The 25,821-nt window shown below is 35.4% G+C and overlaps 2 protein-coding genes across 3 annotated transcripts; both read right to left on the bottom strand.

The window, feature by feature from the left end:
• Nucleotides 1-10,245: 10,245 nt before the first annotated feature.
• Nucleotides 10,246-12,254, bottom strand: LOC112782909 (flavonol 3-O-glucosyltransferase UGT89B1). Its single transcript, XM_025825580.3, has one exon. It carries the CDS (start codon nucleotides 11,940-11,942, stop codon nucleotides 10,497-10,499), a length of 1,446 nt encoding a protein of 481 aa, XP_025681365.1. The 5' UTR covers nucleotides 11,943-12,254; the 3' UTR covers nucleotides 10,246-10,496.
• A 4,818-nt stretch (nucleotides 12,255-17,072) lies between these two features.
• LOC112783304 (25.3 kDa vesicle transport protein SEC22-1) lies at nucleotides 17,073-21,315 on the bottom strand. Of its 2 annotated transcripts, XM_025826201.3 has the most exons (7): nucleotides 21,056-21,313; nucleotides 20,817-20,863; nucleotides 19,671-19,897; nucleotides 19,014-19,174; nucleotides 18,761-18,907; nucleotides 18,069-18,145; nucleotides 17,073-17,617 (listed from the first exon to the last, which is right to left on the bottom strand). In XM_025826201.3, exons 3-7 carry the CDS (start codon nucleotides 19,856-19,858, stop codon nucleotides 17,534-17,536), a joined length of 657 nt encoding a protein of 218 aa, XP_025681986.1. In that variant the 5' UTR covers nucleotides 19,859-19,897; nucleotides 20,817-20,863; nucleotides 21,056-21,313; the 3' UTR covers nucleotides 17,073-17,533. The 2 variants fall into 2 exon arrangements, with proteins under 2 accessions (XP_025681986.1, XP_025681985.1); XM_025826200.3 differs by lacking the exon at nucleotides 20,817-20,863 and having other exon boundaries at nucleotides 21,056-21,315.
• Between the last annotated feature and the right edge of the window lie 4,506 nt (nucleotides 21,316-25,821).

A 25,821-nucleotide genomic window follows, 5' to 3' on the forward strand; every position in this document is an offset into this window, starting at 1 on the left:
TTCTCCAGTTTAGTCTCTTGTTTCTAATATGGTATCAAGAGCATAAGTTCTTTTTTTTTTCTATGAAAATTCGTTCATAGTCTCTTTGTTTTTCTCTTCTGGCAGTGCTCTTTGCCCTCATTTTTCGAACTTTTCTCGACTCTTTGGTTCGTCACCGCCGTCATCAGCGTGTTTGTCTTGTCGTCAAGATTTCAACGCCTCCAGACTGCCATCGGACGCGCCCTTATGGCCGCCTGAAGACTGGTGTCTGCTTCATGTTCTCATCTCTCTAGACGCCATCCAGCACCGTTGGATCCACGCCCAGGATCAACAGCACCAGACAGCGCCACATGTCGAAGCCAGCAACACACGCGGACCCGCTCCCGCCCGCGACGAACCCGACCTAGCCTGCCTTTCCGACCTGTATGCCAACTCCCTGTCTGCGTCAGTACTAACGCGTCTCCCTTCTCCTATCATGTGTTGCCACGTGGCTTACCCTGCTAATGTGACAGCTGACGTGGTAGGCAGTGGGACCTTTCTTAAGATTTTTTGGTGAGCTCTTTCCATTTTTGTCCTCCATTTTCTTGTTTTCTACCCCAAATTTGCAGTTTCTTCTCTTTTTTTTATCTTTGTTTATGCTATTATGGAAAAACTGGATGATTTTCAGCCTATTCCCGTTATCCTTAATGGCTCTAACTATGCTCATTGGGTTAAAGCTATGCAAGGATTTCTTAAAGGGCGAAAACTCTGACGTTATATGACTGGTGATATTGTTTGTCCTGTTAAGCCAACTGTGACTGAAAAATCAAAAGATGAGACATCTAAAGACAAGGAGGATGTTGAGAAAGAATTTGCAGAAAGATTAGAAGATTGGGATAGTAAAAATCATAATCCAAAAAACAAAACACAAAACACAAAACATTATATTGAACATTTATATAAAAATCATATCGAACATTTATATGAAAATAATAGTAAAAATTTTTAAAAAATAAAAAAAAACACAAAACATTATTACAACACACAAACATATCTTATCCAAGATTACAACTTACAAGTCCAGAAATACAAATAACAAATCATAATCCATAAAACAAAATCTTAAAATATAACTTTCATTCTAAAAGAAAGCCATAAAAGTCTTCAACATCAAATATTTTTTTTATTGTCAAAATATAACTTCCAACATACAACTCCATGTTCTCTGTTAAAATAACACAAATATGAATATATTAACATACATCATAAACAAGAATACCATATATTAAATAAAAATTTGACATAATAAAAAAATAATTACCTAAACTCCTAAATTCCCCGTATCCATCTCATAATCTCAAAAAATTAGAATTTATATAAATCAACAATTTATGAGAGTTAAATTTGACATGAAATTGAACTTTAATACCAAATAACTGTGCTAAAACTTCTATCCACAAGCATTTGTACAGAATATGGGAGATGATGACTAATTGTCGTAGACCCAGACAACAACTATTATTCATTTTTGGGTAATAAAGTAATCAAAACAATAGAAGGATATAATAAGAAAAGTGGAAGATAATACATCCTCAATAGCAAGAGAAAACACCAGCACCATAAAATTATGAGAAACATCTTTACACATATCTGTTAAGAAACCGAATATCATATCCTAAATTAGTTGGTCAGCCAAATAATCCTCCTTAAAATATGAGCATGTTCTACCCAAAAAGTAATATGGACCACATGCTTACAACAATAAGCACCAAGTATCTCTGTAATCTAGAGCACAGGTCTATGTATATCCCTTAGCTGTTAGGAAATTATTTGATTTCCTAACTTATTTGTGGGCAATACATATATTAATTATAATCACAAATTATGCTATTTCAAATTAAATGACTTATATAATGATGATCTCATTTATTGTTTTAAATACTAATTGAATAAGTCATTATTACTTTTGATTTGGAATTAAATGAGAATAAAACCGGATATTATCTTTTGTTCCTTAGATAATTATCTTTTTGGATTTTAGATATATTATCTTTTGGGCTTTAGATACTATTTTATTTGGACTTAAGGGTTTAATGGGTGCCATGCTCAAATATAAATAGACCTTCAGGGTTTCGGTCCCCAATATACCAAAGCCGCCTTTGTTACTCTTTCCCCATCAAAAGAGTTGCAGTTCAGCTTCCTAGGAATACAGAAGGCTTTGATTGAGGAAGATCGAAAGAACCACAAGATCCAAACTCTTCCGATCGTATGATTCATGTTTATGAATTCAGGTACACTTCCGCATTATAATATGATATATTTTTGATGATTTAATATGGATGATCTGGGATAATAAAATTATTTATTCTAACAAGTGGTATCAGAGCCATCCATAATTTAATCATCAAAAATATTTAATTTTATTAAATCAATATATATACATATGCACGATTTACGTTACATATAAAATCGCTGCACGCTTCGTAAAATAGTTTCTGTCGTGCATATATATATATATATATATATATATATATATATATATATATATATATATATATATATATATATATATATATATATATTAGTATGTTTACTTATGCGCATCATGAATTTTCTATGTGTGTGTATAGAAGTGCTAGTAAGTATATATATGTTGATCAACATTATCATTGTTTGGTTATCCATTAAAGTATATATATGTATAGATATATTATATGAGATCGATTTGCCATTTAATTTTTATAATGATTAATTTTAATTTTAATGGATCAAGAATTTATTTGGCACATATATTCAGTTATAATTATTTTTTTTAAGGTCTGAAAAAATACTATTAAGATTTAAATCCTTTTGTGATTTAAATATTCTTTTAAATTGTTACATAAGAAAATTAGTAACAATTTGGATTATTATACCCACATATTTTATAAAGATTTGATTTTAGAATAAATTGATTGAACATTATGCTACCAAAGTAGCCTCTTTTGTAAAAATTGATTTATTCAAAACATAAGGAATATGGTGTTATGTAATTCATGCGAATATTGGTCGGCCCAAAGGAAGGTCTATATTTGGCCGAATTACATACACATATTAATAGTAAATATATGTTTGGGTAACAAATTAAGAATAAAGTAATGCTTATTATTTATGCGGACAATAATCGGCCCAAAGGAAGTTTGTTGTTTGCTAAATAATAAGCATTGCACACTTTTGTTTATTTTCTATTAATTATGCGGTCAATAATCGGCCCAAAGGAAGGTTATTGTTTGGCCAATTAATAGAAAATATATGCGGTAATAAATAGGTTGCGAAATTTAAGTTTCCATGTGCGCATTAAGTCGGTCCAAAGAAAGGCTTAATGTGTGACAGGAATTTTGACAATATTTGATTACTGTAATGAGAGTATCACTTACAGTTAATTTTTCTATCCAAAGATTGAAAATTAATGTTGTGCTGGATATCTCAATATGGATTTTTACCCATTAATTAACTAATATTTACTGCATGTTCTTTTTTTTTTTTTTGTTCTAATCCAGAAACTATGGCTTTAGCTACCAATGTTTCTGCGCAAATTAGCAGTATTCCTATGCTGAATGGTTCAAACTTTAAAGTTTGGAAGGATACCGTGGAGATTGTCCTCGGTTGTATGGATCTGGATATAGCTCTTCGAGAGGAGAAACCCACTTCCACTCCGGAAAATCTCAATGAGGTTAAAATAGAGAAGTGGGAGAGATCCAATCGAATGAGCATTATGATCATGAAACGCTCAATTCCTGAGGCGTTTCGGGGCTCAAATACTGAGGATAAAGATGCCAAACAGTTCCTAAAGGATATTGAGAAATTCTTTACTAAGAAATTCAGTGCTCACATGGCTTTATCTTCTCAGTATAAAAGAAAGCATGATACTACTGCGGATGCGCCTTCTCAGCAGAAAAAGGCTAAGAAACAGGATCAAGTTTCAACCTGTTTCTTCTGTAAGAAGGTGGGACACATGAAGAAGGATTGTACCAAATATGCCACTTGGCGTGTAAAGAAGGGTATAATTCTTACTTTCGTTTGTTCTGAGGCTAGTTTAAGTTATGCACCTGTTGATACTTGGTGGGTAGATTCTACTGCTACTACTCATGTAAGTGTCACTATGCAGGGTTGCCTGTGGAGCCGACCGCCAAGTGATGCTGAAAGATACATCTACGTGGCAGATGGCAATATAGTTGCAGTCGAAGCTATAGGAACCTTTAGATTATGTTCCACGAGTGGATTTTACTTGGATTTATTAGAGACATTTTATGTACCGTCATTTAGACGGGATTTGGTTTCTGTTTCTCGTTTGGACAAATCAGGTTATTTTTGTTCGTTCGGAGACAATAAAGTCAGTCTCTTCTATAATTCGAATAATATTTGCTCTGGTCATTTGATGGATAATCTATGTAGGCTTGACTTAAATTCCTATAATAATGAAATACTGCAAACGGGTACAAAACAAAAACTGAATGAGAATTCGGCATCATTATGGCACAAACACCTAGACCACATCTCTAAACAGAGAATTCAGAGGCTCGTGTCGGATGGAATTCTCGGACCCCTAAATTTGGCGGACTTTGAAGTCTGCATTGAGTGCATAAAGGGAAAAAGGACAAACGAAAGGAAATTAGGTGCCGAGAGAGCTAAAGATATCTTAGAATTGATACATACCGATATATGTGGCCCATTCCCTACTGTCTCTTGGAATGGACAACGGTACTTTATTACGTTCATAGATGATTACTCTCGTCACGGGTATCTATATTTAATTCATGAAAAGTCCCAAGCCTTGGATGTTTTTTCAAAGCTGAAGTTGAACTTCAACTTGGAAAGAAAATTAAAGCTGTCAAATCTGATCGTGGTGGTGAACACTACGGAAGATATGATGGTTCAGGTGAGCAACGTCTCGGGCCTTTTGCTCTTTTTCTAGAGGAGTGTGGTATTGTTCCGCAATACACCATGCCAGGCAAACCTAGCATAAATGGTGTTGCAGAGCGAAGGAACCGAACTCTTAAAGACATGGTGAGAAGTATGATTAGTTATTCTTCCTTGCCTAAATCACTCCAGGGAGAAGTCTTAAAAACCGCAGTGTACATCCTTAATAGGGTGCTAAGCAAAGCAGTTAACAAAACCCCATATGAAATTTGGACTGGGAAAAGGCCCAGTATAAAGCATTTGCATATTTGGGGATGTCCAGCTGAGGCGCGACCTTATAGGCCGCATGAAAGAAAATTGGACTCAAGGACAATTAGTTGCTACTCTGTTGGTTACGCTGAGCGTTCACGGGGTACAAGTTTTACATTCCTGCATCAAGGTCTATTTTTGAGACGGAAAATGCGAGATTTCTTGAGGATGTTGAGTTTGGGGGGAAGGAAATATTAGGAATGTTGCTTTTGATGAGGATTCTGTAACTGACAATGATCAGGTCCTTGTGCCTATTGTTGTTCAAGATACAGTTATAGTACAAGAGCAAAATGAGAATCCTACTGTAGATCCAGTTACAGTATAAGAGAACAATGAGAATATTGTTGTTGCTCGAGATACTGCTACAGTATAAGAAAATGATGAGAATCCTCATCAACCCCAACCCATACAGCAAGCTCAACAACCTCAAGAAGTGTCATTAAGGAGATCCAATAGAAAAAGGAGAAAATTCATCTATGGTCTCAAACAAGCTTCCCGTTAATGGTATCACAAGTTTAATTAAGTCATTACCTCATGGTTTTGAGGTAAATATTATAGATGAATGTGTATACCGCAAGTTCAGTGGGAGTAAATATATCTTTTTGGTCTTATATGTTGATGACATTCTACTTGCCAGCAACGATATAGGCTTGTTGCATGAAACTAAGAAATTTCTATCGAACAAATTCGAAATGAAAGATCTTGGTGATGCCTCTTTTGTATTAGGAATCGAGATACTAAGAGATCGCCCTCAAGGTATTCTTGGATTATCACAAAAGAACTATATCGAAAAGATTTTAAATAGATATGGCATGAAAATTTGTAGACCAATGGACACACCCGTAGCTAAAGGAGACAAGTTTAGTCTCAAGCAATGCCCCAAAAATGATTTTGAGAAGACAGCAATGTATGATAAACCTTATGCATCAGCACTAGGGAATTTAATGTATGCTTAAGTTTGCGCACATCCCGATATATCATTTATAGTAGGAGTGTTGGGTAAATACTTGAGCAATCCGGGCATGGATCATTGGATAGCTGTTAAACGCGTAATGCGTTATTTAAAGAGAACAAAAAATTACATGCTTATTTATCGAAGATCAGAAAAATTGGAGATCATTAGGTACTCTAATTCCGATTTCATGGCATATGGTTGCGAAACTTTGTCACTAAGCTTCATATAGTAGATGACATTGAAAGGCCATTAAAGATATTTTGTGACAATAAGTCAGCAGTACTATACTCCAATAACAATAAGAGCTTGACAAAATCGAAGCATACAGACATCAAGTTCTTAGTTGTTAAGGAGAAAGTTTAAGAAAAACAGATTTTCATAGAACATATAGGAACAGAGTATATGCTAGCAGACCCATTAACCAAGGGATTGATCCCTAAAGTCTTTCATGAGCACACTGCTCGGATGGGTGTCAATAGTTGTGATGTCTTGGTTTAGTGGGAGTTTATGCTATATGTCCTATGACAGATATTGAGTTATTTTCTGCAGAATTAAGTTGATGGTTTATTTCATGTTATGTGAAATGTTCATTTTGCAATATTTGTATTGTGTTTGATCTCAATAAAGTTGGACCAACTGGAAATAGACATGCATGAGATCACTTGGCATGTAATTTCCATATTACTCATCCAAATTTGATCTATGTCGTTGAGTATATTAGGATGGTGATTGGCGTGGTTTAGTCACGACATTTAATGTGATAAAAGCTGCGGTAGTTCCATATCTAATGTATGAAACGGACCAGATTGTTAAAGTAATGAGAGAAATAGCATTCAGATGCGCGCATAAAGTTTATAAAGATGTGATTATGTCAAGAAATAATATATGTATAGCCCAAGTGGGAGATTGTTAGGAAATTATTTGATTTCCTAACTTATTTGTGGGCAATACATATATTAATTATAATCACAAATTATGCTATTTCAAATTAAATGACTTATATAATGATGATCTCATTTATTGTTTTAAATGCTAATTGAATAAGTCATTATTACTTTTGATTTGGAATTAAATGAGAATAAATCGGATATTATCTTTTGTTCCTTAGATAATTATCTTTTTGGATTTTAGATATATTATCTTTTGGGCTTTAGATACTATTTTATTTGGGCTTAAGGGTTTAATGGGTGCCATGCTCAAATATAAATAGACCTTCAGGGTTTCAGTCCCCAATATACCAAAGCCGCCTTTGTTACTCTTTCCCCATCAAGAGTTGCAGTTCAGCCTCCTAGGAATACAGAAGGCTTTGATTGAGGAAGATCGAAAGAACCACAAGATCCAAACTCTTCCGATCGTATGATTCATGTTTATGAATTCAGGTACGCTTCCGCATTATAATATGATATATTTTTGATGATTTAATATGGATGATTTGGGATAATAAAATTATTTATTCTAACATTAGCATCTAAAAGGACTTAAGATAATCTATTTAATCATCTAGCAAACCTTGACAGCATAGATCCAGCAGCAATCAACAATGTTTTTTCCTGGAAAAAGGTGGAACTTGCTATTTTGCAGAAGAGGAATATAAGCCTAATGTATAATATACAAAGGAAGATAAATTATAAACTGCAATAAATCAACAAAAAAAGACATAATAAAACAGATTATTCAGAGAACGCATAACAAAGATTATAAAAAGGAGGTTATCAAACCCTAACTGTTTCATAATTAATTAATTATAAATCCTGTGTAAAAAAAAAACAAAAAAGCTAAAAAAAAAAAAAACAAACAGGAAAAAGGAGCATCAAACCTGAAATCAGGTGAAAGTGGAGGAGGAGGAAGAGGACGGATAACTGGCTGCTGTAGTGGGGGAATGCGACGGCGACTTCGTTGGAGGAGTTAGGGGACGCAACGATGAGTTCTTTCCACGAATTAGGGGACGCTTCGGCAGCTGCTTTCCACAAGTTGCGGGAACGCCATGGCGAGGCAGGAAACAGAGCGGTGTGGAGGGGAAATGGCGTGATGCGGAGATGGCACCGTGAGGGGACAGAGAAAAGCGCCGGGAAAGAGAACGCCGTTGTGCCCGGTGATTGCGCGGTGAGTGGGACGGCGAGGTGAGACGAACAATGACGAGGAAGGTGTTCGGAGGTGCCTGGTTAGGTGTAGAAAGGATGGAGAGAACACAGAAAGGGGTGTCGTGAGGACAGGGGTGAGGGTGACTGGGTGAGCGACGCTAGTGAGAGGGAAAAGGGATTAGCGTTCTCACTTATATATATTCGGAAATGACTAAAAAACCAAAGTGAGAAATAAACTAAGTGTGTCTAAATAATTTAATATATTCAAAAAATGTGGGGACAGAAATCCCCGCTCGAATCTCCGCAGCTGCAAAAAATTTTGTCCCCCATTCCCGTAAGAAAAATTCGCCACCATGCCTCGAGAAAATTTTGTCCCTATCCCCGTCCTAGGAAAATTTCGCGCTGGAGATAATGTTTGTTGGTTAAATTATGTTTATGGTACCCAAGTCTTACCCATGAAGGGGAATGAGATAATGGAGGAGGGGGCTCCATGGGGACCGTTGCCATTTTTTACCCAAGGGGGCCATAGTCACCAATTTAAGTAAGATTAACAACTCTACTGGAGTGGATCTTTTTCAATGAGAAAAAAATTGGATAGTTTTCAGTGTTTGATCTCATCATTTATTGTTCCCTCTCTCTTATTAATTTTTGGTTTTACTTAGAATTAAAGGTAAGAGATCACACTTTATTCTCTCCAATGAAAAAAAAAATGGAGAGGATCCATTTCCCAACTCCACTATCATGAAAATAGCTAATAACCCACTTTGATGCACCTCTTATTCTCAAAGAATTTGATTGACTAAGCCAACTTATTTAATATATAACACAATCAATTCAACTTGATAAGTAAAAAAGATACATATGCATATGCATATTTATACTAGTAAAGAAGGAAAAAACTTTTATGACTTAAACAATGTGGGACTAACTCATAATACAATATAATAGCATATGCTAAACTAGACTAACACAAACATACAAATATATACTCCTGCATCATATTGTAAGGGGGATAATAATTTACTATTACAGAGAAATAAGTGGAGAATAGCCTTGGAACTTCCCTAACTCGAATAGGGTAATAATATTTCCAGATCTTCTTCCGTTCTTGTTGAGTGTGTTTAATTCTTTATTATGTTCTGAATGAAGTGCTCCATCAGAAGAAGATGTCTCCACAAGTAGGTAGGGATGGTAATACCACCCGAATCCGCGAGTATCCACCTCGCCCCGTACCGGGACGGGTTTTTAGCGGGACGGGTTTTTAAGAGGGGCGGGGCGGGTCGGATTTAGGTAATACCCGCCCCTACCCACCCCGCTATATATATATAATATATGTAAAATAATTAGTAAATAATTAATAATATTGTATCATATTTAAATTTTTACTTTAATTTATGTTATGTATGTGATAATGGTTATATAAATTTTGAAATTTAATTTTATTTATTAGATTTTAATAATTATAGGAATGGGTAAGGGCGGGGCGGGTTAGGGTTCAACGTTTTACTACCCGCGGGTAGAGGCGGGGCAGGTTCTATGCGGATTGTTGTACGGCGGGACGGGGTCGGGTAGAGCAAAAACCCGCCCTTACCCGCCCCGCTGCCACCCCTACAAGTAGGCATCATCTGCACATATAGGAGTTGCTCACCACACATTCTACCATAAGCTAGCTGAGTATATATAGAGCTTTACTACTCTGCAATTAGTATACGTGATAAATATCTTCCAACTACTTAACTGTCACTAACTGCCACATAACTAACTCAATAACAACTTGCATGTTAATTCTGCCTACTAACTACACTACTGAACTACTACTACTGCCAACTAGCCTCTCAGTTATGTAATACAATGGGCAAAGAAATAAACTGAAACCACCACCACGAGAAAAAAAAAAGTTACATAACCAAAGGCTCAAAGGCAATGCAATTGAGGAACAAACAGTTCAAAACTAAAATTCCATATTTATTATACTTCAGCAAGATAGCTCTAACTAATCCTCTACGATAAAACCAGTCAACCCCCAAAAAAAAGCCAGCAAGATAGCATCAAAAGCCTAACAGCCTCAAAATCTATAATACGAAATTCATCATATATTGTGCATGATTCACGGAAAAAAAAATATGACCAACCTGTCGATTTAGATCCCTAGCCTTATTTGATGGTGGAGCTTCGAACAGTCAAGCTTGTGGAATATCAATTTCAATTTTCTTATTTTTCATTTCTTTACCATTAATGTTTTTAAAACATTTTTCAGCAAAGCTTATTTTTTCTTTAAAAAAAAAAAGGAAAAATTAAACCAAGCTATGAATTTTCCCAACCAAGCTCCTCAAATCCTTCTCAGAGCTTCCCCCTTCTCGAATAGACTGAAGCGCCGCTTCCCGAAGCTTCAGCGCCCGAGTTGCCTCCGGGTTATCGCGTACATTCACCGTCTCCGCCAAAACTCGGGCAAACTCATCCGAGTCAGGAACTGCTCTGTCCCCTTCACACACCGTCTTGGCCACCTTCAACTCCTCCACAAGCAGCGTAGCATCCACAAATTGGTCCGCAGACATAGGCCACGCCAGCACCGGCACACCGGCAACGACCGATTCCATCACCGAGTTCCACCCGCAGTGACTGACAAACGCCCCAACCGCCACGTGTCTGAGTATCACAACTTGCGGGGCCCAACCCCTTATAACTAAACCCCTCCCAGCCATCCTGTCCTCAAACCCAGACATGAAATCAACGCACCGATCATCCCCACCTTCTTTTACCGACCACACGAAGTGGACCCCACTTTTCTCCAAAGCTGAACCAATCGCGACTGTCTGTTCCACCGAAAGCACAACCTGGCTTCCAAAACACAAATACACCACCTCGCGGCGGTTTCGCTTATCAAGCCACGAAACGACGTCGTTTATGGGAACAGAACTAGTTCCTCCTCTTTCTGAGATAAACGACGAGTTCTTTTGGTTTAGGCCTTCCGGATCTGGAAGTAACGGTCCAACCGCCCAAACGCGATCATGGCGAAGCTCCTTCTTTAGGTGTTCAAGATATGGCTTCTCCAACTCGTTGAACGAGTTAATAACGAGTCCCCAACTGGCTATGTTCGCGAGGAACCAATCCCTAAAATGCTCCGAACCGGGGACACCCGATGCATATCTTCGGAACAACGGCGAGACCTGCCACCAGGGGTATTTTGGGGAATTCGGGAGGGTGTGGAAGGAAACGAGTTCGTTTTGATCGTTAGGGTTTTGGCGGTTGGGGACATGGGCCCAGAGGAAGTATATGGCGGAGAGAGCGAAGGATCCAGAAGGGGAAAAGACGATTCTGCGAATGTTGAGGTGGGTGGCGAGGTTTTGAGTCCAGCCGGAGAACATGTCGGAGATGATGAGTTGAGGAGGGGAAGGGTGGGAGTGGAACCAGTGGAGGAGAGGGTTGTAGAGGTTGGAGAAAGAAAGCATGAGGGAAGGCACGGAGGTTGGCATGCCTTTGGAGTTTTCTACGCCCGGAGGGAGGGATGGGTGGGAAGGTAAGGGGAGGACCAAGGGGTGGATGATGGCTGAGAAAGAAGAGAGGAGAGGGTCGAGGAAGGTGAGGTTCTTTGGGGTGGTGAGAATGGTGATGGTGATGGCGGTGTCGGTGGAGGCTAGCTTGTGGGTTAGGTCTAAGAGGGGTATCATGTGGCCCTGTGATGGGAACGGAACCACCAGGATGTGGGGTGGTGGTGGGTTGTTGCCGTTTGGACCGTTCATGGTTGAATTGAGGCCAGAAGGGTGTTTCCCAACTTGGTAAACTATATCATAAGTAATACTAACTAAGAAGAGACAGTGAAGTTGATATGAAGTACGCCGTTTATGAGTCAAAGTGTCAAAAGTATAAGAAGTTAAGAACTAAGAAGTCATCCATCGTGGGCGTTGCAAGACTTAACAGGCTTGCTTACCTACCCTCACCCCCAGCTAACTGCTAAGGACAAACTATCTTAGCGACGAAAGGATTTTAAATTATTTTAATGATTACTTATTTTTAGAGCAATTTACTATAATGAATAAAATGGAACCAATTTTATGTAACCAATTTACTATAATGAACCCTAAACCAATTTTATCATAATGCACAAAATGAAAAATGGATACTAAAATACATTTTTCGTAATTTATGTAAATCGCGACAGAGGTCTCGTGGTTTATAAAATACACGTAATCTGCTATAAGAGTGTCGCAGATTATGTGGAGAACTGATCATAAACTGCAACAGGAGTGTCGCAATTTACGTGTAGGCGTGAATTGTACATAAACTGCGAGAGAGATGTAGCGGTTTATGCATTAGTATACAATTTACATAAACATAAAACAAAGTGTGTGGTTAACAAAAAAACATACATTACATACACCTAATTCAATGGAAATAAACTAAGTACAAACACATATAATACAAAAGTACATGGTAAATCCGACATACATAGATATCATCAATGGAAACATAAAATAGTAAGCTACGGCCCCTGCCTATTCTCATCCTCGTCGACAGAGTCATGTCCAAATGCGTCCAGGAGATGCGACCCTGTACCACATCGAGCGGCCCGTCTCACTCTGGTGGGCCTCTGGTGCTGCTGTGCTGGAGGATCGACCAGCATGCCCACGCGCATATGCAGATGCAGGCGTCCCTCCCATGCCCAACCAACTATCATACGGACTACCAGCAGACTCATTCAGGTCTACATGTAGCTGGGGCTGGAATCCATGAGGGTCAGACATCTGCGGCTGGTACCGCTGCATATCATCCATATCTGGGCGGTACCCCTGCGCAACGTCCATCTGGGGCTGGGTCTCAAGCACCTGATCCTGTGGGGTCTGCTGCTGAAAATGCGGAGGGCCGTCATCCCGGATGAGATATGCAAAGTCGGAATAGAACTGTGAACTCCCAACCTCGTGGTCCATATCCATCGTGAAAGTCGGACCCGCCAGGTCATCATATATCTGGCCATGGATGTCGTGGTATATCTGGGAGCTGGAAACATGTGTAAGAGGAACCTCCTAGGTCTCCGCCGTTGCATGCTCAGCGGGTCTATCACCAGGACCAGCAGATGTGCCCCCTGATGAACCACCCCGACGCTGAGGACGGCCACCCCGAACACGGTGATCGGCATGTCCGACTCTGTCGCCACCGGATCTGTCATCCTGAATCATGTCATCCAGCCATCGCCACTCCTGGTCTGTAGCCCGGGTACCAACGCGTCGTCGCCGCTCGACGCGCTTGTTATTTGGCATGTTTGGCATGGGTACCCTCGGAGGAGCTTGTGACGACCCTCTCTGAACAACATCCTGTGAGATCTCCTCGGCCCTAGGATCGACAATCAAGGAATCTGGTGACAGAAACCTAAGAGCCACTCTGTACCACCACGGCAGGAAGTCTGCGGACGGCCCGGGATTAGGCACCCGGGGATACTCAGGACAGCATCGAACCTGTTCTGTCAACTAAGGTGCCATACCTGGTAGTAGCTCGCGAACCATCTGTCCCCACTCCTCACATCCTTGGCATGGAGCCAATCAATGTTCGATACCGACTCAGGCTCGTGCCGAACGCCACCCAACTGTGGCAGCACCCTATCCACCTAGTGCCACTCAATGACGGCGAAGTATATCAAGCAAGTACATGTACGCCATAACCGACTGTGCTCCTCGGTGAGAATCTATGGATGAACAACAGCCATCACGTCGAGCGAAGCATAAGGCTCCCAAACAATCTACAGATATTGACAGAATACATTAATTAGTTAAGTACTAAATCAAAATTGACAGAACAAATTAACTAACAAATATATAGTCAAGTACTACATAAAAATTGAAAGAAAATGAATAAACTTACATCTCGATCGCCTAATCGGTCCAACGCTAGGCGACACTGGATGACTCTCTCCTCCTTGCGGTCGGATGAAGGCAGATATGTGGCCCACCTAAACGTAAAAGACGTTATAGAAAGTTAACAAGTATAACCATAATAAAAAAAAGTTACAGTCTCAAGCATAACTATACAAATATGTATACCTAGATGCCAATGGGAAGGAATATGTGTCGAAACCCCGCGGCCTGAGGCTAGAAAACCGCTAGAAAATCCATGACTGCAGTAGCTGCAGGTGGCCTGCCAAGTTCGTCACGTTTCTATTGGCCACCCGACACATGCATCGATATAGCCAGGCCAACGCTGCCGACCCCCAGCTATAACTGCCCATATCATCAAGTCTCGCCACAAAGGGAAACCACCGTATATAAACCCGGTTTCTACTCTTGTCACCGAACAACTAAGTGGAAAGCAGCATCATAATATAAGCCCGTGCATATATGCGTACGGTCTCCTCCGTAGCATCATCTGGCAGCACCCTGAACCTCTCATGAAACCAGGTGAAGTGAACTGTATACTGCTTCACCTTATTCTGTGGTGGCAGCTCGCCAAACAGTTCCTCAAACCACTCCCACGCTGGTCTGCCTTCTTCCATAAACTTCTCAAAATCAGTAAGGCACCCGGATACAGGTAAACCATCCACGGGCAGTCCCAACTGGTATGCTACATTCTGCAACGTGATAGTGCACTCTCCAAAGGGCATATGAAAGGTATGCGTCTCAGGACGCTATCTCTCAGTGAAAGCACTGACTAAGGGCTCGTCCAACCAGAACCACCTGGCGTTGAGCCTCGCCAGGTGGTACAAACCGGTCCTCTCCAGATATGGTATGATCCTGTCATGCAGAGGCATGTTCTGCTGCCTTCGGACACTATATATACACCTAGTCGGCTGGAACATGTCACAGAATAAACCAAACATATAAAAAAATCCAACAGTAATTTATAGTCATCTACCACATAACTACAATTTTAAAGTTTAAACTGGTAACATACACTTCCTATTTTCTAATAACAAAATTCAATGAAAGACATAAACGATTAAAATAATAATTTAAATCTAAATTTAAATACATTAACTAACAATAACGAAACTAAAAATAACCAAAACAACGAAAAATCCGAACAACATTATACAAAATACATTAACTAAAAATTATAATGCTAACCATTTCATTTATGCTCCCAGCCACGTGCGTAACGCCGTTGAGCCTGTATAGATTGCGTGCCTCCGCCATGGTCCCGGCTCCGATCTCAACTCAACTCAACCACTTTTCTCTTTATTCCTCTCTCTAGAAAATCACTACTTCTCTCTCTATAATACTTTTTCTTCCAAGATAAATGTAATCCGCGAGACCCCTTCAGCGTATTTATAGTAATGCATAAACCGCTACACCCCTCTCGCGGTTTACGCACAATTCACGCCCACACGTAAACCGCAACACCCCTATCGCGGTTTATGATCAATTCTCCTTGCACGTAATCCGCGACACCCCTATAGCGGATTACTTGTATAGCGGATTACTTGTATTCTATAAACCGCAGGACCCCTGTCGCGGTTTACATAAATTATGCGAAAAATGCATTTTGGTATCCATTTTTCATTTTGTGCATTCTGGTAAAATTGGTTTCCATTTTATTTATTATAGTAAATTGCCCTTATTTTTATGGGTGTTTTTCTCTATACTTTTTAAATAATAATTAATTTATATTTAAATGTTTTAAATATAAAACATTATTTAAATGTTTTTATTTTTATTATATGAAAATAATTACTTTACATAAAAAATATTTATAAAAAGGAAATTATATCATGTAACATTTAAAGTTAAATTATGTCACTTAATTTTTATGCATTGTAGTAAAAAAAATTATATAGATAACTAATTATATATTATTATATTAGTAAAAAATTATTTTTTAAATTCATTACTTAAAAAGTTATTATTGTATAAAATTATTTATACTGTAAATATATTAAAACTAAATTATATATATTTAGCCTACCAAAAGTGTGGCTTCAAATTTATTTATTTTGAAAAAAGGAGCTCAAATCATTATTATTTTTAGATAGAAAAAATAGCTAATATTTTCGGAAGTCAATCAACATTTTAAACGTATATCACGGGAAGTCACCAAAAAAAAAAACGTATATCACGGGAAGCGAGAAAAAAAGTTTAAATAAAAAACTTAAAAGAGTTGGTTAAAATTATCTAATAAATAATTTATTTATTAAGATAGTCTTTGAAATTATATTATCATATAAATTTAACCTACCATTGCATACCTGTCCTTTTCTAAACATGCTGATATGCTATTTTATATTAAAAAAAAAGTATTGGACATGATGCTAGTATGGTACTTTATCAAAGACAATACACTAATCAAGTCATGAACATGTTTCTATCTCATGGAGATTACGCAGGCCATCATGTTAAACTTGAAGTTTACACTTTAGCTTCCTTAGTTTGCTAAAAGTGACGTCAACTGTCAAGCCAACGGCATCAAACAAAATATAAACCCGGACAGCCTTTGATATGATGTCATTGATATGATGTCAAGTAAACCTTTCGACTAAATTTTAATAGTAGTCTTTGAGATTTAAAGACTTTCACCCTCAAATTCAAAATTAATTTACTATATGTACATCATATAAACTCTTCTTCGTCTTCTCATTGTTGCCTTGTTTAAACACCAAAACAAAACAACGTTGTACAATCCCGTGTCTAGTGTGACAAGACAAAGTTAGCTCAGCACTTAGTTTGCTGATTTAGTATTAGAAAGAATCCTGGGACTATTATGATACTCAAAACTGGATCTCCGAGACCAATATAAAAAATTTTAAATAAGATACTAAAATGATAAAAGTTGTGAATCTAATGAACTACTTTCGGATTTAATCTAAACCTTTCATATGACGAGGCCGGAAAATCTAACGACCGAATACTTTAACAATTCTATAAGGAGGTTCCCTTCTTTGCTTCTAGTTTTTGATAGATTGACCTCTTCTGATGGATCCACGCCTTATTATATATAAGTAATTGAAATCATAAATGTAATTCAAAATTATCTGCAATGTCAATGTAGACATCTAAAGCGAATGGATCAATGTAACTCATCGACAGAATAATCCTGAAAATACTAAAGAAATATCTATATGCATCCACAAGGACCTCAAGTTTCTCATATCTTTACTACTTAACAATAACATAAGGCTAGAAGATTCCTGTTCCAGTTAGCCTGACGTAACAAACACGATAATCCCTTCTTTTCTTTTTCTTTTTCTTTCTTTTCTTTTATCCTAAACTGAGTGTCCACACAAGTAGGCATCATCTACACATATAAGAGTTTCTCACCGATCTGTGCAAGTCTTGACAATCATGTGTGAAAAGCAAGAAGCCACAGCGCAGCAAAATCCTGGGTTTAAAACCTAATATACTGTGCTTGATCACCAAAGTTTGTTTTTGAGCCAGAAAAGGACGAAGACAACTCCGAAAACAATAGCAACAGGAGCCCACTTCCGAATTAGAGCCTACAATGGAGATTTGATTTCAAATTATAATTCTATCTATACTCAATGATCTAAAAAAGAGAAAAACAATGGGTTAAGATATATACCGAAACCAGCACCATGAGAAAAGTTTTACATAATCAAAGGCAATAATGCAATTGAGGAACAGTTCAAAACTAAAAGTTCCAAATTTATAACAGAACAATTTAACATCTGTATATCCCACCTAACAGTAAAGAACTATCATCCAAAGAAAAGGGTCTTAAACTCTGATCAGTATTATTATATTTCAGCAAGATAGCTCTAATGCTCTATTACAAAATCTGAGCATACTGCAAGGTTCTATAAAATTTATAAAACCACTCAGTGTAAAACCAGCAAGATAGCATCAGAAACCTAACATGCATCAAAGTCTACAGTACGAAAATCATCAAATAGCGTGCATGATTCTCAAAAACAAAATATGACCAACCTGTCGATTTAAATCCCTAGCCTTATCAGCATACATGCGGGATTCTGATGATAAACGGCTGGACATTTGGCTGACCTCTGCATGATGAAATTATCACATGGAATTAAAAACAGCATATATATCATAAAGTACAAACATACACATATGAAGAGGATATATGAGAAAATCATATATAAGGAAAGGAAGAAGAGTAGAACTATGAAATTTTAGCAGAGATTTTTGAGAAAAATCACAAGCAGTGGAAGCCAAATAAAACTAACTTAGTGTTTGTATCATTGATTATGTCATCTCTATTACTTCCCCAGTCAAGGGTCTTACAACACATTCTACTATAAATCTAAAAGACTTTTAAACCAGGCTTAACATACCAATAAGATCAACTGAGAATAGAGACAAATATCTGTGAAATGCCAATCATTTGGACATTCGTAATAAGTATCACAATTTACGGTCAGAAAAGATCATGACAGCTCCAAAGAAGTGGCTTCATTGAAATAAATATATAACTGAAAAAATTTAACCACGTAGAAAGCCTAGCTACATTTGACGAACATATAATAAAGGCCCCAACTTTCATATTCTAGTCAACAAAACAAGGCTAGTAATGTAAATTTAGTTACCCAGATGTAGCAGACCAAGCAATTCAAAGATAAAAAGCCAACATTAAAATTAAACTAAGAGAAGTATCTTACGGTCCAATTGTTCGCCAACACCAAGAACTTCCTGCACATTTCGAGTCATTATCTGGTGGACTTCATAGAGTTCATCATTCAACTTTGAAATATTGCGCTGTGTATGGGTATCCTGGTAAAGTTTCTTTGTTTTCTGTATAAATGTGTCTGTTCACATTTAAAAGGAAAGGGCAAAAAAAAAGGGGAACGTAAACACCAGAGTAGTAAGAAAGAAGTACAAATGATACATGACATGATAGAAACAGATATCTACCAAACTTAATGAAGGCATAAGGTCTGGCAGCAGTTTCAATTTGAGATCCATTAACACGCTCAAACTCGTTCCTTAGCTCTTCAAGATATTGAAAAGCTAGTTTCTTAGGGTATGCACGATCACACATTGTCAAGTAACATACACGTCCTTCTATTATATAACTAAAGATCTGTCAAGGCCAACTTTGGGTATGAAATTATTTCAAACGAAGTTCACATAAATTATAAACAAATATAACTAATACGAAAATCCTATTATAAATAAAACAGACTCCAGCTTATTCTAAAGCATCAGACCGAACAATTTGCAGCTATAAATATAGAAATAAACACGAGTAAAGGAAGTGGTACCAAGCCAAGCAAATCATGTTTGTGAATAGGAAGCCTAATATTATCTCAAAGATAAGAGCATGTTAACCAAAAGCAATATCAAACTACAGATATTTCCATGACCCTAATAAACTACACCTTGCTTGTTATTGTGTCTGATATCATCATTGATAATGATGAAAATTATCAGTGAGAAGCATATTATTACATTCGTTTACAAGATGCATAAGGTAATGTAAAAGCAGAGAGATACAGAATAACCAAAGAACTCCTTACTAATAACCACAGTACAATCATGACATTATCAAATATATAAAGAGAAGGATACTGGAAGACATAAGGGCCAGTTTCAATTGACATCCTCGACGCCTCATTGTGCCCTCTTGAGAGATTCTTAAATAAAGCCTTAACTTGCTGTTTGTAGAATTCAGCATCTTTAAGATCGCGACCATCATCCAGTCCTTCAGCTAGTGGAAGGCCGTCAGTGACACGGGCAATCATAGTCAACTTCACCATCTTTTACAGTCTATACCTTTGTAACAAATCCAAAATACACTGCACCATAAATATGAAAGATGGTCACAAACTAAAGTTGGTTCATGTTAAAGGCTAGAGAAGGGTCCAACAAGAGCGGGTGGCCCTTTTCTTAAGCAAAAACAGCTAAATGTTGGAAGAAAAAATTCATCAATTTATAAAAACACTTCTTCCTGAATTGTTTTAGGATTCTATTTTCATGACAATTCAATCAAACTTAAGTTTAAATTAAATAGATAAACAATTAAGTGAAAATAGTTAAAATGATTCTGTTTAATGTGTTAAACACTAGGCATTATAATTAATAAACACAAAATATAAATATAAAAGAATATATAAGTATGTAAGTTTTTCTTTTTCAAAAAAAAAAAAAGAAAAAAGATATGAACAATTGAAATTTTAAAAAGGATGTTGTCTTTCCTCAAACTGACAACCTGTCTGTGAAAGATAGGTCTTTTTTGGCCTAAAATTAGAAGTAACAAATATGTATTGTGTTTTGCATCCTGTTAAACACTAGACACAAATTGATAATAAAGATGGAACTCAAGCACAAATGCAATGCAATACACCAGAGAATGCAACAATCCCCACTGTGATTTGCCGCACTACAAGTTCTCACTCACTACCTCAATTCAAACCAAAAGAGACATGAATTAAACAAATGATACCACTTATTAGTTATTACCACTAGTGATCTAAGAGATATCATGCTAAAAAAATGTGCTACTTCATGAGCTTCACCTAATGGGCTCCATAGAATTTCTGAAAGAGATAGCCCTATAGCGACCTAAGGTCCATTAGATTTTTGTTCAGTTGTTACCTTGTTGGCTTAATAACTTACATTTTTGTTACCCAAATAAAGTAATACCCTACTAGATGCTCATTGCAGACTATACACACAAATTCGAAATGATGGAAATATTAATGAATCAGCAACTACATTTGTAATTTTGGCCCCAAAATTGACATCAGATCCTGGATCTGTCCCTGTTCATAAAGTTAATCCTAAATAAGATACCGCTTATATGATCAAAGCAAGCAGAATCGTTGCAAAAGCTGAATATTCATATTGGATTTAAAAAAAAAAAAAGGAAAAGAAATCACGAAACCAATCAAATTACACAACAATGGTGTAATTGGAGAGAAAGCACGATTGGTTTTTTTTTTCCTTTTGCATACCAGAAAACGTGGTGGAACTGGCTCGAGAGGGAGAGAGACGGAGAGGAAGAGATCGCCGCCGCAAAATGCTAATTCCGACTGGGAATGCGCCGGTGCCACCGCTGCGAGTGTCTTTCTCTTCTCTGTTTGTGGAATTAGGGTCCTCTTTCTTTCTTTCTTTCTTTCTTTCTACACTCTCTCTCCGTGACTACGTGTCTCAGGGGACCCGATTAAATGCTCCTTACAACTTTTGGAGTATTGAAACTCCCCAAACAAAATAAGTAATAAAGTTGTATTTTATTTGTTTTTATCATTATTATTTGCATTTATTTTTGTATTGGGCTACTGGGCTAGTATACTAAAAACAAATCAATTTGGGCTAAGGGTTTTCAATGTTTTTGTGCGATAAAAAAAATCTAGACCATTACTAAATCAGATTACATTACTTTATTTTGATTTGATATTAGATTATCATAAAATTATAAAAAAATAAAAAGTTAAAAAATAAAAAAAAAACAAAAATATTCTTTTAGAATTAATATGAAAAGATTAAAATATCATTTAAAAGTAACTGAAAATTTAATTTAATTTCAGAAAAAGTAAAATAAGTTTGTAATAAATTTTAAAAAGACAAAAATAGTAAAATACTCTTTTAAGATTAGAGTTATTTAATTATTTTAAAAATAAAAAATTTATATTAAATTTAAAAAGATAAAAATACTCTTTTTAAAGAGTAACATTAAAATTTGAAAGTCTAAAATATCTATTTAGTATTAATGATCTTTTCAAGTGCTTTAAAAATTAGAAATTTGTTCTAGATATTAAAAAAAAATAAAAATATACTATTTAAGATTAATTTTAAAAAGACTAAAATATTCTTTTAAGATTATTGTTGTTTAATTAAATTATAATGTTAAAATTTAAATTTAATTTTAAAAAGATTACGATATACTTTTAGATATTTTAAAATGACAAAAATACTAGTTATACAATTAAGGTTGTTTTATTAATTTAAAAGAAGAAATTTGTATTTGGTTATAATAGATCTAAATACATTATTTAGTATTCATTTAAGGTTAAATTACCTTGTCAGCTTTTATAATTTCACTAAAGAGTAAAGTATTGTTTTTGTCCCCAACATTTGGGATAAGTCCTATTTGTGTCCCTAACGTTTAAATCGTCCTATTTGTATCCTTAACATTTATAAAAGTGATTCAATGTTATCCTACTATCGATTATACTAACAAATTAGATTATATTTTTCAATTATTCTCACTTGGATGTATTCATTCTCAATTTGATCTCACTTGGATATGTTCGATTTTAATATTATACCCATTATTTGTATTTAGATTCAATTATGTCCGTAGAAAAGTGAATTATGTAAATGTTGTAGGAATTAGTTTCAACATTTGATGAGCTATTTTTCGGAGTAGATCATCGATTCTATCCCAGGCATTTGTATTCTAACTTCAAAAAGAGATTTTTAAAACTTAAACTAAAGCGTTCATGATGTGTAATTGACGGCAGGATAATATTGAATCACTTTTACAAATGTTAGGAATACAAATAGGACGATTTAAACGTTAGGAATACAAATATGATTTACCCAGAACGTTGGGGACAAAAACGATACTTTACTCTTTCACTAAATTTGTAGTTAAGTATTTATAGTTTAAAAGTTTTTAATTGATTTCTTACACTATTTTAAATCTATCTTGTAATTAGGTCTTTTCTGTACCAAATTCAATAAAGTTAAAATCCAATCGATCTGACCTAATTATATTAAATTTTGTACCCGACGAGCATATCAAATGAAATTTTACTGATTATATCCCACCTTAATTGGTTTGGATATCAAATTTAAGATTCTGCAAACCCAAACTGACTTAATTACCTTACATATTAAAAAAATAAAAATATAAAATTTATATAATTTTTTTCTAATCGTAATCTTACTTCAACCACCATTCACCTATTTTTTTTTTTTATTCTTTTTTTTTTCGTTGTAGATGTTTTTCCCTTTACTTTATCTTTTTTTTTTTTTTATAGAAATTTAATTCTAATTCACTAATTAAGGGTGTTCACAGGTATAGGTAATCGATTACCCGTCCAAAACCAATCTAATATGATTATATGGGTTTTGGACCTAAAAGATAATTAGATCAGATCACCTAAACTTTTGACAAATTTTTTGTCAATCCAATTATATTCGTATCAAATATTTAAATACTTTTGTAATTGTTTTTAAATATTAAAATACCTTTTGTCAAAGTTAGTGACTAATTTATATAAATGAACAACTAGTCAAATAACAAATGATATTATAATTAGTAATAAAATTGAATGTTTAGAGTAATTTTACTGGATTGAACTCTAAACTTAATAGCTCTTTAGATTAATATCAAACTAACAAACTTAATCTCAAATTATTTGTTAATTGAAAAAAAAAATCAAAATTATTAACTTCTTCTAACTATTTGATATCTCAAAATATATTAAATTAATAAAGAGCACCTCAGATTAAAATTAATATGATGAATAAACAAAATAAAAAAAGTTAGCAACAATATATTGACAAAAAATATAATTATTTATGCGACCAAATTTATTTATTATAATTTATCAAATTAATCAAAATATAATTTTAGTTATTATCGCTAACGTTATTATAGGCATACTGTTGGATAACTTTCTATTTTACATTTTAGATATTCATATATTAAAATTAAATTATAAAGTAAAGTTAGAAAAATCAAAATAAAGCGTGATGCATAAATTATGTGTACAATTATACAAATATAAATTTTAAGTTGATGCATAAATTATTGAAAGTAAATGCACCATATATAGAGAACTTAATTTGTGTTACACAAAAGATAAAATACGGAAATAAATTAATTTTCTTAGTATGTATTAATTGTTTAATTTATATAATAATAGAATGAGATATTCTTATAATGTTAAATTTTTAATAGTAATCATAATTGTCATTTATTGGAAATATAAATTGAAGGTTATAATTAATGTGTTTATAGTTTCACGAAAAAGTTAATTTTTTTAGTAAATATTAATTGTTTAATGATCCTACCAATACATATATGTTTAATTTAATTAATATCAGATTAAAATGAATTTTTAATGGGGTTTTAAAACTCTAAACAATAAGAGAGCCACTCGGGGGACTTTTCTTCAATTTTGTGTTCGTTTTTTTGTTTTTTGAGCTTTTTTTTCTTCTTTTGTTTTCTCGTTTTATAAATTGGGTTTTGGATTTGGCTGTATTTTTTCTATGATTGAGGATGTCAAAAAAAAGTTTAGATTTATAGTTGTGTATGTTGAGTTAAAAAAATAAATAACATATTGATGATGATAAATATATTAATTGGGTTAATAACTAAGTGAATTTTTAATAATGTGATTCAAGTGTATAAGCCCAAATTACTTTTGTTGCAGCCCAAATTTTGAAAATCCAATGAACTGAAGCTGTTGAATGGATAATGATCCACTAACCGAGTCCATTAGCTTTCAAGTAAAAGAGAAGCTACCCTAAGCTAAGTCTCAGACAAATTCTCTTCGGATAAACACAAGAAGAAAAAGAGAGTGTTTCACTTTTGTGTTCAAACACCAAAGAGAAAGAAAGAGAAAGCTAATCAAGCTAGCTAATATCAAATCAAACAAATCAAAAGAATGCTAAACAAATTCAGAGGTTAAAGGTAATTTGTTTCCAATTGCATGCAAGTTAATTACTTCACATTGTCTCCTTCTTCCTGCACCACCATTTCGGATAACAAGAAGAAAGTGGTGGCTGAATTTTCTCTACTGTAAATCAATGGCTTACATTATTTCTTAGAGCCAAAAAATAATTTCAAGGGTGTAAATTTGGAATTATCATTGAACAAGCATGACTCTACTTCTCTTCCCTCCTCGGTAAAGCTAATATCCAGATTTCAAATTTCAAATTTTTGGAGTTGATTGAAGAAAAGGAAGAAAAGAGTTCAGCAAGTCCAAGAAGCAAGAAGTTAACTTGGTGAAAGAAACCCTAGCCGTGACTCAGAACAAGGTAAAAAAAATTTGATTCTCATCTGAAGACGAGAGAGAGAGAGAGAGAGAGACCTCACAAACTGAGTTTGAAGTCTTGGAAGAATTGCACCTACAATAAAGGGAGTACTCCGCCAAGATGAAGAACAACATTTCGAGTTCAGAAGTTGGGTTCAGTGCATAGAGTCAAGGCTGTGAATCATCATTTCCTTCATGGTTTACTGTTTGTATCTCTGTTTCAATATATATCTTTCTTTGTATTCATTTTGAGGTAAAAGGCAAGAAAGAGACATGACGGAGGAAAAATGTCGGTAAAGATTTTTACAAAAATATCGCGTTGCAAGTATAGTTCTAAACCGACAATTAAACCTCAATCAATGTTTAAATTGTTTGTCACTTAAGCAAACCCAATAAAATTAACCGAAGTATTTAAACCTCAGATCATCTCTCAAGGAATTGCAGGGAAGTGTATTTATTATTGGTTATGAAAAACATATTTTTGGGTTTTGTAATAAGAAACAAGAAAGTAAAATGGCGAGAAAATAAACTAATAACTAAGAAGGCTCTTAGCAAGGATTGAGAATTAGAAGTCCTATCCTTATTATCATCATCAATTGTGATGGTAAATGTGAATTGCATTCACTTAGTTAACCCCTAACCAATGAAGGAAGGTCAAGTGCATACAATTAACTTGAGTTCACAAGTCCTAGTCAACTCACAGTGAGAGACTAGCTTTGGTGAAGTTCAAG

Source organism: Arachis hypogaea, chromosome 20 (genome assembly GCF_003086295.3).
Source record: "Arachis hypogaea cultivar Tifrunner chromosome 20, arahy.Tifrunner.gnm2.J5K5, whole genome shotgun sequence".
Lineage (NCBI taxonomy): Eukaryota > Viridiplantae > Streptophyta > Magnoliopsida > Fabales > Fabaceae > Arachis > Arachis hypogaea.